Source organism: Cryptomeria japonica, chromosome 7 (genome assembly GCF_030272615.1).
Source record: "Cryptomeria japonica chromosome 7, Sugi_1.0, whole genome shotgun sequence".
NCBI lineage: Eukaryota > Viridiplantae > Streptophyta > Pinopsida > Cupressales > Cupressaceae > Cryptomeria > Cryptomeria japonica.
In genome coordinates this window covers 815,374,418-815,389,555 of record NC_081411.1, presented here as the reverse complement: position 1 = coordinate 815,389,555, position 15,138 = coordinate 815,374,418, and the positions used below count along the sequence as shown (strand labels likewise).

General features: G+C 37.9%; 1 protein-coding gene and 1 non-coding gene across 4 annotated transcripts in view; both read left to right on the top strand.

The window, feature by feature from the left end:
• The window catches only part of LOC131066542 (uncharacterized), a 148,367-nt gene extending 134,837 nt beyond the window's left edge, over positions 1-13,530 (top strand). For all 3 annotated transcript variants that reach the window (XM_058001476.2, XM_058001422.2, XM_058001360.2), the window contains exon 7: positions 13,072-13,530. In XM_058001476.2, coding sequence (XP_057857459.2) covers positions 13,072-13,099 — 28 coding nt within the window. In that variant the 3' untranslated portion in view covers positions 13,100-13,530. The remainder of the gene's footprint in view (positions 1-13,071) is intronic.
• TRNAA-AGC (transfer RNA alanine (anticodon AGC)) lies at positions 4,000-4,071 on the top strand. The gene has a single exon. It is a non-coding gene; the product is annotated as a tRNA-Ala (tRNA).
• Positions 13,531-15,138: the final 1,608 nt, after the last annotated feature.

Below are 15,138 nucleotides of genomic sequence, written 5' to 3'. Positions count from 1 at the left end.
ATGCTATCTGCAAGTTTGCTGACGATGTAATCAATGTCAAGGACGACCTCTCTGCTCAGAGCATCGCCCGATTCTTGTTACGGGCTTCTTAGTATGAATTCACTTTGAATTTAGTTTTGGAAGAGTTACAGAAGGATCCATGGGCGGCACAGACGGATGCAAGAGCTGCATGTTGCACTAACACTGCTCTCAGCATGGTCGCGGGGCTAGTTGGGGCTTGTGTGCCTAGCACTGCTGCCAGAATTATGCTTTTCCTTGGCGGTCCCTCTACCCAAGGTTTAGGCACTGACGAATCTCTATTCAAGGAAGGAAGATTGCTTGCATTTCTTCACAGAGGAAGGATCAACATTCGGAGGGAGTCTGACATATTGTCAGATGTAACCTTGGACGAAGAGATCAAAAGGTTGATATTTGCTTCAAAGGGAGCTTGTTTTTCAGCTTCAAAGGGAGCCTAACATTTCAGCTTCAGAGGGAGCCTGACATTTCAGCTTCAGAGGGAGCCACGTCATCATGAAGATTTGGTTAATGCATTTTTGTCTTTGAGAGAAGTTTGAGGTGTCAACCCTTGTTGTGCATTCTTCTCTATGAGAGAAGTTTGAGGTTTCAACCCTTGTTCTGCATTCTTCTCTGTGAGAGAAGTTTGAGGTATCAGCCCTTGTGAGAGAAGTTTGAGGTTTCAGCCCTTGTGAGAGAAGTTTGAGGTTTCAGCCCTTGTTGTGCATTCTTCTCTGTGAGAGAAGTTTGAGGTATCAGCCCTTGTTGTGCATTCTTCTCTGTGAGGGAAGTTTGAGGTATCGGCCCTTGTTGTGCATTCTTCTCTATGAGAGAAGTTTGAGATATCGACCCTTGTGCATAAAGAAGTTTGAGGTATCAGCCCTTGTTGTGCATTCTTCTTCGTGAGAGAAGTTTGAGGTTTCAACCCTTGTTGTGCATTCTGCTCTGTGAGAGAAGTTTGAGGTTCCAGCCCTTGTTCCACCCTCTGCGAGTAGGTATGGTGGATCCACCCTCTACGAGTAGGTATGGTGGTTGTGATGTGGGAGACTTCATGACTTAGCATTTGTGTGTATTCACCCTCTGAGAGTAGGCATTGTGGTCAAACATCATGATTAGGTGATATGCTATCACAATGAGGTGATAAGCTTCTTTCATTCACATGAGTGTAGTCATTATGTTAGTGATCACGATGAGGTGATGTGACTTGTAGAGATTAAGAAGGATTCCTCCCTAGCTAAGAGGGAGTGTTGATGATATAGCGTCGGTAGAAATCCTACAGGCCGACTCAGCAAGATCAAATGTGTGAATGGCCTATTGGCCTTACACATTTGATGATCTATCAACTTATATTAATCCTTTAATATCTTTATTAAGTCACATATGCATTATCAGGTTTAATGATTAAACATACATTATCGAGTTTGACTTATCGGATTTGTTTCAAAGGGGCCGACTTTTGGTTAAAGTCCGCCACCCCTCATTTGAAGGCATGTGATGCTTCATGAAGGTCGTGCCTCCTTGATGAGAGCTGACTCTTGGATATCTCCTTTCGACGGATATATATGGACGTGGTCTTCCCTCTTTGGAACATAGATCAGACAGCAAGTTCGATCATAATTATGCAGATCGAATTCATGTACAAGCAGATCAATTGATGGTGAGAAATTTTTGTAGCGTGCTCGAGGGTGACGATAAGAGCTTATCGTCTATGGTTGGGAAGGCAACAAATCTGATGTTTGCCTATGGTTCATGAGTACTACCTTAAAATCAACACAGGCTAGGTCCTTTTGTGACCTTTTCACACATCGCTCCATTGCAAATGGGGACCCCCTTGTTTTTGCTTTCTAGGGTTTTTCCTTGGCGTCGCTACTGCGAATCGCTAGTCCTTTTGCAATGAGGAGTTAGAGTCAGTTGAGGAAATCATGGTTAGAACAGAGTCTTGACACCCTCAATGTGCTTAAGGAGTTTGAAGGACGAAAAACACAATTACTTTGGGTCATTTTGGACAACTTTCTATTTTTGTAAAGTTTTCTTTTTCTTCTTTTTCCTATTTTTTAGGAAGTTTCGTTTTTTGCATTTTGAGCACGATCCACGGGGTGGCTATTTTTAGAAAGTTTTTCCTATTTTTTAGGGAATCTTGCTTTTTCTATTTTTTGGAAAGGGGATCTAGGGTTTGCACTTCTGACTCAAAATTTTGGTGAAAATGATTGAAAATCTTGTTCAAAATTCAAATTTGATTTGAAAGTCAAGTTCCTAAATTTGTGGAGTTCGAAAGGATTCAAGGGCATAATGATGATTGATTTCAAAATTTCAAGGTTATTGGAGTAAAATTGGATAAAGTATGAAGGATTTCATTTCTGGTTTCAATGGAGAAGATGTTCCTCCAAGTCCGCCCTTGCACGAGGAAAGTCTTTTACAAAGTTCGTGTAGGGATGCATATGCTAAGGAAAAGGTTAAGCAAAGTCCGCCTAGGGTGAAGGACTAACTTGCGTGAGTTTGCCCAAGTCTGCCCTTCATGTGGAAAGAGTTTGATGAAGTCCGCCTTAATTGGGAAATAACATGGTGAAGTCCGCTTAAGAAAGACGTGTGCTGGAGAAAGGTAGAGATGAAGTCCGCCCTGCATAAGAGGGTTTTGAATGAATCACTTTAAGTCCGCCCTTGTGTGGAATACAATCTACAAAGTCAGCCTAAAGGTTAAAGAGATGACAAGCAAGATGTGAACAACCTTTGTCAAGTTCGCCCACATATGGAAAGGATTCCATGGACTCCGACTTACCTAGGAAGCAAAGCCTCTAAACTCCGCCCTCCTTGTGAAAGATGGGAAAGAATCTTACAAAGTCCGTCCTCATGAAAGAGAAAATCACTTGCGACATGGAATGAATCTCTCCAAGTCTGCCCAAGGAAATATACTAAAATCGTTTGCTAAGGGAAGAAATTTGAATATGGAAAGATTGACAAAATTTGCCTTGCTGTCAAAAAAAATCTTCCTAAGTTCAAACTAGGGGAAAGAAAATAGTTTTTAGAAAGTCTTTAAAATTAGAGAAACAAAGATGGAGTTCGATTCATGAACTCAAACTCAGATTGGAAACTTTCTTATTGAACTGAAATTTGAAATTATAACTTTCCCAAAGTTGAACTCAACTGAAAATGAAAATGGTAACTTTCTTTTGCGCATTCAAAGACTGAAGCAAATTTGGAAACAAAACTAATTCGAATTTGGAATGACTAGTTGTGTCTCTAATTGGAAAATTTGAACTGCTTAAGAGTTTATACAAATAGCCATTCATTCATTCAAGATGAAAGTTTGAACTTAAGGAGAATTTTAAGAGTTTTTCTTGGCAGGTTTCAAGAGTTTTCAACAAGTTTTGAGAGTTTTTGTACAGATTTCAAGAGGATTTCAAAGGTTTTCAAGAGCATTTCAAAGACATTTCAAGAGCAGATTTGAAATTTTCTGAGATAGAGTGAAGATTTCCAGACCAAGCAGCATTCTCTCAAATCCATTTCTTATGCAAATTTTCAATCTGATTTTCAAGTCTTGATGAAGTTCTTATGGAAAATGGATTTGGTTTTCACAACTTCGTTTATTTTTCAGTCATTTTCCAAATATCCAAATCTGATTTTGATTTTCATTTCATAAATTTAAAATTTTGGACTAAATTGTTCATTTTCAGTCCCAAAACCTTCAAATCAGATTGAGTTTTCAGGGTTTTCCAAAAATTTCCAAGTGTTCGCAGCTTGTTCAAAGCTAAAGGTTGTTGGTGTTGGAAGTAAGCCACACCTGGACCGATGATGGACTGGTCCAAGAGGGGCTAGTAGCTCAGTGGTAGAGCACTCCAACAACATATGGAAGGTCCTAGGTTTGAGTCCTAGCTGGTCCATGTCTCAACATGGTATCAAAGCCAGGTCCAGGCTAGGAGCCCCAAGCACATGAGAGGTGTGGCTTAAAGGGGGGTGTTGGTGTTGGAAATAAGCCACACCCGAACCGATGATAGACTGGTCCAAGAGGGGCCAGTAGCTCAGTGGTAGAGCACTCCAGTAGCATATGGAAGGTCCTAGGTTCGAGTCCTAGCTGGTCCATGTCTCAACAAAAGTGTTGAGAAATTGGGAAATCAGAGCACACTCTGCCATCAAACTTTCAAAATTTACACTCAAAGTTAGAATCTTAACTTAATTTCTTTTGGTTTTGCAGATCATAGATGATAGCTGAGGCGGGAGTTCATCCGAGCATAGAGATGGCCAAAATTTGGCTAAGTATGGGAAATACTTCACAGAGAAAGTTCCAATTTCCTCCATTGTGGCGAAGGCATAGGGGAATTCTTCTCCAAATTCAAGGCACTTGGAGGAATTTCAAGGCATCAAGAAAAGAAAGTCTTTAGACTTGGCGAAAATATAGAAAGAAATTCTAGACTTCTTGGAGGATTTCATTTACAATCCCAGACCTATTGAGGCAATCAAAGCAACTTCTTGAAGGATTACATCTCCTGAAGAATTAAAGATAAACTCCCAACCAGAATCAGATGGTGGCAAGAAGAGTTTTCCAAACAAATTTCCATACTTAAACAATTTCTTGACACAAATTGGAGAATTCAAGGAGGACATCCAACACGTTGAGGCGGTGCCTCGTCATCTTCCAACCAATTAGATTGTTCCAAGTCAACACGTCTAGGTTCAATGAACCTGACTTATCCACAGAGGCTTCTAGAAGGCACACTGCACAATGCAACAACCTTCTATTTTATTATTGGCTTATATTTAGCAAGATGGACAAGTGTCCCCAAATGTAACTTTCTCATTGGTCGAGAGGTAGTTAGTTGTAACAAACCCTAATTAGGGTTTTTTTAATCTCGGCCGTTGATTTGAAATAAATCTTGGCCATTGAATTGTAATTGGGGAGCCTATAAATTGAACTCACCCCATTTGTAAATCATGGGAGCATGTTGCAAAACATGTTGAGATAAGTAAATTGTTGTTTACGACTACTAAAGTAATAAGTAATGCATTATTCATATTGATGGTGATTACTTCTCTTATTTTGGAGTTTACATGGTTCTTATCCCTCATTATAGTTTAGATTTTATTTCACGTATGTTAGATGAATGCAAGATATGATAAGTATTGATTTATGGTGAATCTTCTGCTCATACTTTTGATGAAGAAATGATTTTTGTTCATTGTGTAAAGTTAGTCTAAGCTTACTTTGTGGATGCTTAACTTTTGTCTGGATGAATATTGTTCAATTTGATGGTAGTTATTCATGACGTGAAAATCATAAGCACATCCCTTGAAGATTGCACCCACTTTATGTAGCTGTCCTAGCATGGTGAAGCAAAGTGTTGTTATTAGGTTCACCTAGTCAAATATCGTCTCTTGAATTCTGAGGAATAGATTAAAACTTCTAAACCCTCATCTCCTTTTTAGTTTTCTTGAAGTGGACATTTGGTCATTTATTTTCACAAGTGGAGAAATTCAGCTAGATGGAACTAGTATGAACTTTGAAATGCCAAATTAGAGATATGTTAAGCTATGTTATGGATAACTATTTATGAAGTACTTTTGAATCTAAGGTTGTTCTTTTTCAGCTTCATCATTTGGTTAGAACTCGTACTTGACTTTGAAGGGGATCATTTATTGGGTCTTGATGCCAATGTCCTATGATTTTACACGACTAATTAATTGCTCTGGGTCATTGAGATTCTCAAACCCATATGTACTTCAGTGTTTACAAGCCAAGTGAGAAAATATGCGAAGAAGGAAAAGAAAATCAAAAGAAGAGAAAATGAAATGAAAAGTATCAAATTACTTGGCTTTGGGAACATAGGAATAACTTCATCGGGGCTATGGATGCCCGATTGGCAGTGGAGCAATATTCGTGAGATTACATCGATAACCTTGTCGGGGCTATGGACGCTCGCTAGCAGCAAGGCTCTATCTAGGATTCTTTTGAAGTTAAGATACTGACGTAGCTCACCATGACGGATCCTCGAAGTCGTACTCTTCCTTTGAGATGCAATTAACTCAATTGCACACACATGGGTAATCCGAGATAAGTGTCTTGATCCAATTTGGGATTCCGCTTCCTTTTTGAGTATGTTTTATTGTCATCTAATGGAATGGAAGGAATTTTCCAAAGTTTCTAGGTATAGATTGGTTTTATCTTTGAAATGTTTAGGAACATTTATTCGGGTTGGCGCTAGATGTTGTGACCTTTTCACACATCGCCCTATTGCAAATGGGGACTGTTAGGGGTCAATAACACATGTTAGTTTATAGTTGGTTTGGGTGCTTTATGTTTTGTTATGTATGAGTTGTCGAGAGGTTCCCGCGGGGTAGTTGGTAGTTAGTGACGGTTGGCAACTTGGTCAACTGTCGAGTCTATATAATGTATGGATGGAACCTCGGCAAGTTAGTATTGTACTGGCATATTTGAGAATCCAATAAAGATATCATTATTTTGCCATAGTTGTTCTGTAATTGTTATTTATGCTTTAATATATGTTAATGTTCTTGTTATATGAATTGTTGGTACGTGTGGCATATCTCTGTTTATCCGTGAGTTTACCAACCTCACCGTAAGAACTAAACATTTTGGCGTCGTTTCCTATATGAACCTGGAGATAACTATGGCTACAGGCGGAAGGAATTAATGGGCTGGCCATTCAACCAGCAATTAACTGTCGTAGACAGTGACATACACGACGAAAGTATCGAGGAAGAGGCATGAGAGGATCAGTTGACGATAGACTTGGTAAAGTTGTGGGACGTGTTGGTCACGCAGTACATGCAGAGGGAGGCTCGGGAGAGAGCTGTCTCTAAAGGCACGGTACGTGGTGAACTCACCGTTAACACTCCCGTCTTTGATCTGCTCGGAAGCATTCCAAGGTTGCTCACCAGAAATCTTATTGCACTCCAAGACCGAAGAGAGGAAATTGCATGGGAACTCTGTCGGCAACAAGTCCTCCAAAGGTACGAAGAGCGGAACCGTAGGGAGGAAGAGGAAAGGGATACAAGCCGATGTCGTACCCCCGACACTTAATGCCCCTACGGCCAAACAAAGAGAGACGTACCACTACCACCAAGGGAGTAGACGAGGGAACCATACGAAGATCCCTCCGCATAAAAGAACAAGCCAAGCGAAGACGATGGCTAAGGAAAGTTGCTGACTCAAGGAGCCTTGAGGAACGTAGCAGAAGTCGGAGTGTGAGGCAGAGTCGTAGTCGGGAGAGACAGAGACCGTGTACGTGGAAGGAGTTGGAGGAGGTTGCTTGGAACCTTATCCCTTATCTCCCATCTTAGCCTTCCCTTCTACTACCCCTTTACTTCCCTTAGCCAATCTTCCTTTCCACCCTCCATAACCTGATCCTATCCTAGCCTACTCATCCTAACCCACCTTCCTTTCCCACAACACCCCCTTACCCTTCTACTCCCCTTAGCCTACCCTCCTACCGCCTTCCTTACCATTCACCTCCTACCTACCGCAACACTCACCAAACCCCCCACATCTTCCACTCACCTTATCCCCGTGCCTTCTCTTTATCACATCCCCTCATCTTTCTTTTCCACGGCATCCCTTCCAACCCATTCCCTTCCACGACATCCCTTCATTACCGTAGCATGTTTGGGACCTACCAAAACTTTAGAATGGAGAGCAAAAATGTTTAAGGCATTAATAATGCCACTTGAAACACCGCTAGATCACTTTCTTTGACCTTTCAAAACACCGACTAAGGATTAAAGATTTCCTTTAATTGCTTCTAAGGCACAAATTAAGGGATAGTGTGATTTTGTTTGACCATTTTAAAGCACGAGCTCAGCATTTGAATTCTTTCCTTGAGCTAAGGAAATGAGTATTCAAGCATAAGACTTCCTTCCTTAGGCTAAGACAATTATTTCCTTAGGCTAAGGCAATTCCTTCCTTAGGCTAAGGAAATCAGTGACCAAGACATGAAGGACTTCCTTAAGCAAAGGAAGTAGGAGATTTAAGGAAATAAGCAATTGTCATTGCCCCCAAAGATGTGTGACTTAAGGAAAATCGTTTTGAGATACATTGAATGGGTCCCACAATATTAAAAGAGACGTTTTTATCTAAATTTCAATTTGAAGATTCAGGTTGGCCTCTTGTTTTAATTGCAAATCATTTAATGTTGGATCACAAATTGGCTTTATGATGAGGTATCGCATCCTATCAAGCAACTATGAAGTTGTGTTTGATCATTTCATTTGATCAAACACACACAATCAATATTGTAAGCTCGTGAAGGCAGCGATTCAAATCATACATATCAGTCAAGATTACCATTGCTAGAAGGCGAATTCATTCTTTATGGGTGGCGATTTTCATCAGGAATAAGACGAAGTCATTGGAGGCATCAAACTTGATCACTTTTCACAACGAATTGACCTCTTTGATCAGTGAATTTGTCATCAAAGGCAGCAATTCCACTTCTAACCAAATATCGCCAAGATTGTTATTTTAAACCACACCGATTCATTGTTGAAGATGATTTTGGTTAAGGCAAAGTCTTTAGAGCATAGCGAATTGATCAAACTAGGCATATAAAGTGAAAAAATCAGACTAGATTACAAGAAACTCAGACTTAGTCAAACCTCCAAAAGATCTAAAATCAGGCCACTTAGAGTAAAGTATTAGATGAAAGAGAGTTGTAAAATCGGCATATGTCAAGTATGTTTGATAGTCTTTTGTTTGTTTTGTAGGTGACTAAAAAAGAGGATGAAAGAGTAGGTTGTGGATAGCACGAAGGAAATCATACAAATTCAAGGCCGGCAACATAGGGAGTTCAACATGTCCAAGGCAAAGAGTCAAGTTCTATAGGCAACATCAAGGCAACAAGTGGTGATAAACATCAAGCATTCAAGGAAGGACTTCTACACAATCTTGAATTTCCTCCAAAAATCCAAGAAGCATTGCTAGTACAAAGGGGCAATCAAGAAAGGGAAAGTAGATCAAAGACAATCAAGACGAAAGATTCCAAGGTTGGGAAGTGAAACACATCGAAGGCGAAGGAGTTTCCACACATGACAAGGAGAATGCAAGTGATCAAGACGGTAGTTAGTTCCAGAAGAGTTAATCAAAGTTAGAGGATTGATTTGAGCAAAGTCATTATCACATTGGGCGCCTGGAAATGTTGAGCATCAAGAGATATGCCTCATTCGTTTACACTATTCATGATGAGTTACAAAGATCAAGCAAGTTGAGGTGGCACCCAATCATCTCTTATACAATCATATTTTTTCATGATACGGCGTCCAAATTCAATGTACCTAACTCATCCATCAAAGAGGATAACTACCACATGGGCACAAAGTCTGATGCACCTACTATCAACATCCATTGGTCGAAAATTCAAGGAAGGACATATGTCCCATAAAATGTAAGTTTGTCATTGGTCAAGCATTAAATGCTTTGCAATGGGTGTAACAAACCCTAATTAGGGTTTATATCTTTCGATCTTGGTCATTGATTGTGAATCAATCTGAGTCGCTCAATTGTAATTAGAGCACTATATAAGGCTCCACTTCTTCATTTGTAAAGGTTAATAATTGATAGTTAAGAGTTTAGTAGTTAGAGTAGAGTAGGAAGAGAAGGCAAAGATTGTTGCCAAGACATTGTTGTAAGAAGCATGTAAATTTCATTGAAGATATGGTGATATTCATTTGTTGATTCAACAATTTGCATGATCTCTACTTCTTGTTTGATTTTTCATTTTTTTTTTGGATAGGTAATGGGCCGAAGCCGATGAGGTGTACATACCTTACCCCCTTGTGGGATTTGAACTTGTGACCTCTCTTTCAAGAGCACAAGTTCTCCACCACTAGGCCAACTCAAGTTGTACTATTTGATTTTTCATGTTGTTTAGATGAATGGAAGAACTTTGTGTATGATCAATGGTGAAATTCGTACATCCAAACTACTAACAGTTTGCTGATTGTGAAGTGCCTTGCGTAGTCAATTGGACCCCTTCTTAGCCAAAGCTTAACTTCAATTGCTATTACATCATTGATATGCTTCAGCTTGAAGGTGTCTATGTTTGTAATAGTGATTTGAAAATCACCAAGCTGTTCTTAGAAGATTGCACTAGCATTGTGGAAATGTTTGTAAAATGTCAAAGCAAAGCTTAGTTGAGCTCACTTGAGATCGTCCATTGTCTTGCATTCCTAGCATTAGATAGCATCTCTAAACCTTATCCCTTTTTTACCCCCTTTTTATTATCAAAGATCAATAGAAGTAGAAGAGAGCAATATTGCAACATCCTTTGAAGAACATCATACCATCGAGCTTGAATTGAATCAATCAAAGAACAACTGCATAAGTCCCCTCGCAGGTACAACAAATCACATCATACCATTGAAGCTATCCAACACGTCAAGACCTGACATCGAGAACCTTGGAGTCATCTCAAGTGATCCTTTTTTATAATCTTCAGCATTTGAAAAGTCTTTGTTCAAGAGAGGATAGAGTATTCAATGCTTTATTCTGTGTTTGATTGTGCATAAAAACACCATCAACAAAACCTTCTCCTGTTTTGACATTCAACAAATTCTAACCTCCATACATGCGTTGAGGTCATTCATGCAACTGAAGTTTGTGCATCTCCAAGGTATTTCAATTGATTCTTTGTATCATTTTGGGGTGGGGAGAGGAACATCTCTTATCTTGGTGCATCACCTTCTTTCATTTTAGCATTTCCTTCTTCCCTTTTCCTCTGCAAGCTGTTAGGATAGGTTCAGAAGTAGAATTTAGAGTGTTGAGTTGGTTCAACACCTGCACTTGGATTGAGAAGGAAGCCGGCCTTCTCCAGACCCCCTTACGCAAGGTCCCACACTTCGGGGTCATTTCCATGTTTCACGAAGTTGCTGAGTTGATAGCTTAGCAAGGGTGCAAACTTTTGTGACAATAGTAACCTTGACTTTTGAAGATTTATGCAATGAGTTAGAGGACTAGCAAAAGGGGTTTCAAGAGTATTTGGGTCAATAAACTCAACTCACCCAAAACTGCAAAAGCAAAGTTGGTAGAGCATCATTTTCACTACTAGCATAGGATTACCAGAAAGTTCCAAGAGTATATGGGTCAACAAACTCAACTCACAGCAGCAGCAGAAGAAATGGGGTAGCTCAAAATGAAAGTGACTAGTATGACTGAAGTCCATGATTATGTACATAAGAAACTCATGGAAGCTACTCACATGGTCAAAACCTCCATGCAGTGTGAAATCATTGCATTTTAATTATGCCTTCCATTTTAGTAGATGCTGAAGTACTGCCACTAAGGACGTCTCTTGATACCCAGTGAAAATGTTTATTTTGTTTTCATTGTCGATTGGAAACCGATTTTTCTCTTAGAAGGGGATGATGTAGTTTGTATAAATTAATTTGTGATGTTTTGGTACTTAAGTTGTAATCGATTTTATGTTAATTATTTCCAGCTTGTCGGTAGTTGCTAGGATTTGGTTAAGTAATTGCCAACAGTTGCGTTCTATTCGACGTTTTTCAGGCATTTTATATATGCTTCTTGTAGTTAGAGAAGATTGTGTGATCTGGACAGATGCTACCTGGGTTACATTTTGCAAGCACTATTTTGAATGAATAAAGCAATCAAGGATACTGGCTTACGATCTCGTGGTAGTGTTGTTATTTGGCAGTAGACATAGTTTTTCTCATTTTTATGGAAATTTCTATTTTTATCTTTGAATGATATCTCAGTTTCCATAGAATGGGAAACCTAGATTTGATCAGTCAAGTAAGCTCAAGAATTATTGTGTTAAGCGGGTTACTCATTAAATCAAATATAAAACTACATCCGATATGTGGAAAACAACTTAGTGTGAGTGTTTTTTTCTAGACGTACAATTGTTTGAACAAGATGTTGAATTTGGATCAGAATTAAATTTTCTTTGATATTATAAAATCTGAAGCAATATATTAATATGTTGAGGATATTAATTCCTCCTTTAGTCACTCGATCCTTCTAGTATAATCAATTTGCTTATATATAAATCGCTGGGTGAAGATGCACAGCAAATGATCTTTATAAATTACACAGCAATTGTAATATCCTGACTTCACATGTATATTTCCTGTAGACCATGAACAGATATATATGTGTTAGAAGAGAACAGCATAACCCTCTATATCGTATACACTAAATTTACATCAGCCTCTCCTATGACGTATATGTCCGATCAGTATTGGTCTCTCACAACCACACGCCTAGCAATTGCCCCCAATAGAAGATAAATACTTGTTCAATTTCGGTGAGGGGTTGTGACCTCAATCGGGGTGGCATACCAAATGAGGGGGTGCGATGTGTAATCACCGATAGGCAAACAAGACATGATACGTGCTAACTAAACATAAATAATTAATGAAAGCAATGTGCATATTGGTGATTAGAATGACAGCAATATAATAATCCTAACATTGATTAACATGTTAGCAACATTGATCATGCAAAATAAAGAATGGAATCACTGATGTAATGCAGCGATGAGATATGATGATGATAAATATTTAGATAGCAGTCAGATATGGATACCTTCTGCTGCTACAACATTAGCACAAGTAAAGCCAAATTTGATGGTACATGTAATGATTTGATAACAATGAAAGATGTAAGAGCATAGAAACAGTGGGACTAGATATGGAATCCTGTCTTCTAAAATATCGACGGAGAAAAACAATCTCTGTTGAGAGGCCATACACATTATTAATTATTTTGTTTGGCACTATGCAGGTCAAATAGTTTTCCTCCAAAAGGTTGATAATAGACTTATCTCCATTTTCAGATTGATGAGATCTTATCAAACAGAAGAATATAAATAATCCAAACCCCTAGTTGTCTATATTAGGAATAAGTCTGTGTGTATGCTCCTTGGAAAATCTATCAATAGTTTTATTTATCTAAATTATTTGGTCCCTTTAGTTGCATTTTTTATCTGTAAATTAGTGATTACTTTGTCATATGGTAATATTTGTTTTAATGAATCCACTTCTTTTGGAAATTCACATTTCATTATTCAGCTTGCTTTAAGACATTTATGCTAAAGTTAATTTTGAATGTAGATTACTCGTGGACCATTATGAGAACTGATTCTGAAGCTTTGGAAGAGATTGCAAGATTGAGTAAAGTGGGGAAATTGAAGATACCTGTAGGAAAGACATTCCCAATGACAGAAGCCGCTGAGGCTCACCGTGTTAGAGAAAGCAAAGTATTACGAGGAAAAGTTGTCCTTCAAATTGAGTGACAGTGGCTATGTTCTTGTTCGTTAATTCTTCACAACAGAACAAAATAAGGTTGCCATCTTGTGCAGGACTTATAAATAGATAAAACTGGGAGTCAATTTTTTTGAGATCAAGATAATAAATTGTATTAATTTGGCAAGAGCATTATGACTCATTTTTAAGATTAAATCGATAATAATGTTAATTTGGCAGTGTACGATAATACACATTGTACATATACTAACAAACTATTTCAAACTTATCATACATGTAAATTTCAAGTTGTTTCCTTTACTGATATATATCTTATTTGTTAGAGAAGAAAGTTATTAGAGAAAAATGTTTTATACTAATGTCTTTTTAAGTTTTCAACTTATCCATTAACTTATTAAGAAATGTTGTTGATTTTCAGTATTATGTTTTGTTGTTCTGGGCTTTTCTTTTGGGATTTTTTTGTCTAATCGAAATTAGCCTCGTAGCATAAAAAGAGTAGGAGCAAGGATGTTTTGTATACCTGAACACTACTCGTTTTTATCAGTGTTTTTAATAATTCAATATGTAGGTGTTATTTTGTAATGAAATTAACATAGAAACATAATAGCACCAATACTTATAATAGATCCACAAAATAGATGTGAGAATTGTAGAGTGAACAGAAGTAGAATGAAGGGGATGAATATGATACGAGTCAAATTGTAATAGTCCCAAAAATGCAGCTATATTTTTTCTTCATTTACACATTATTTCAATATGCAAAATTATGCAAGTAATATAAAAACATCAGAATGAACAGTAGACGATTCTTCAAGAACAATAGAAGTTATCATCAAGTAGATTTCAGTGACTAGTTATACAATGGGTTAAAAACTACAAACCCTCAATATAGTATACAAGCATACAAGAGGGTAACAGCCAAATCCAAATGCTACATATGCAAAGTAGACAAAAACAATATACAACATAAAATATTTGAAAGGCTCCAAATCTCAACTCCACAGGCTAATCCCTCTAAGTCTCCAAGCTCTTAATGTTGATTGGGTAAGGAATTGAGCCCATCATAAGAGAAGTCCCTTTTCTCCCCATACATTAGTCAAGGAAAAAAAAACAAAAAAAACTTATCCTTAACTCAAAAGTGCGTCATGATATGACACCTAATTATCTTGTTTAGTTCATTCCTTAGTCATCATATAATCATGAAACTATAGATCTACAATATACAAACACATAGAAATGAAGTTAACACCATATGTTAACAACATACACCATCAAAATAACAAAATATGACACAACACAACTTACAACATCAAACATGCTAAGTATATCAACACAAAGAAGACAAAATTTCACCAAGGAGATAAAAACCACAAACATATCCCATAGAACCACTCTGGAGGCACCTTTAAATCCCATAACACAACAAGATATTCATCTCTCAATAGTATTATACATTTGAGCAAATTGAGCACCAATAAGCAAAATCCTTGACCTCCTTTTGATCCTCTTTCTTTAGGCCTAGCCTTGACATTGAGAACACCACTTAAACTATCCATAGCTTTTCTCCTCATTTATTGGGGCAACAAAGTCACAACAAATGCGCAAAAATGGAATTGGAATTTTCCCAAGGCTTAGGCAAAGAACAAAGTAGCATAATGCATTTGTCTTCTTCCTCAAACTTAACATATATGGATGTTAGTTGATTCAAAATCAAATCAAATGAATTGAAATGCTAAGTGATGCATTCATCTTCATCTTAAGAAAAAATAATTTTCTTTTTATGTATAGTTTGTTAACAAGCCTCTTGGCTTGGTATATCTCACTCAAACATTACCATAAAGCAAATTTAATCTTTTCTTCACACATTTAGGAGGACAAAATTTGCAAGACATAGCTAGATAGTGTTGACGTGGC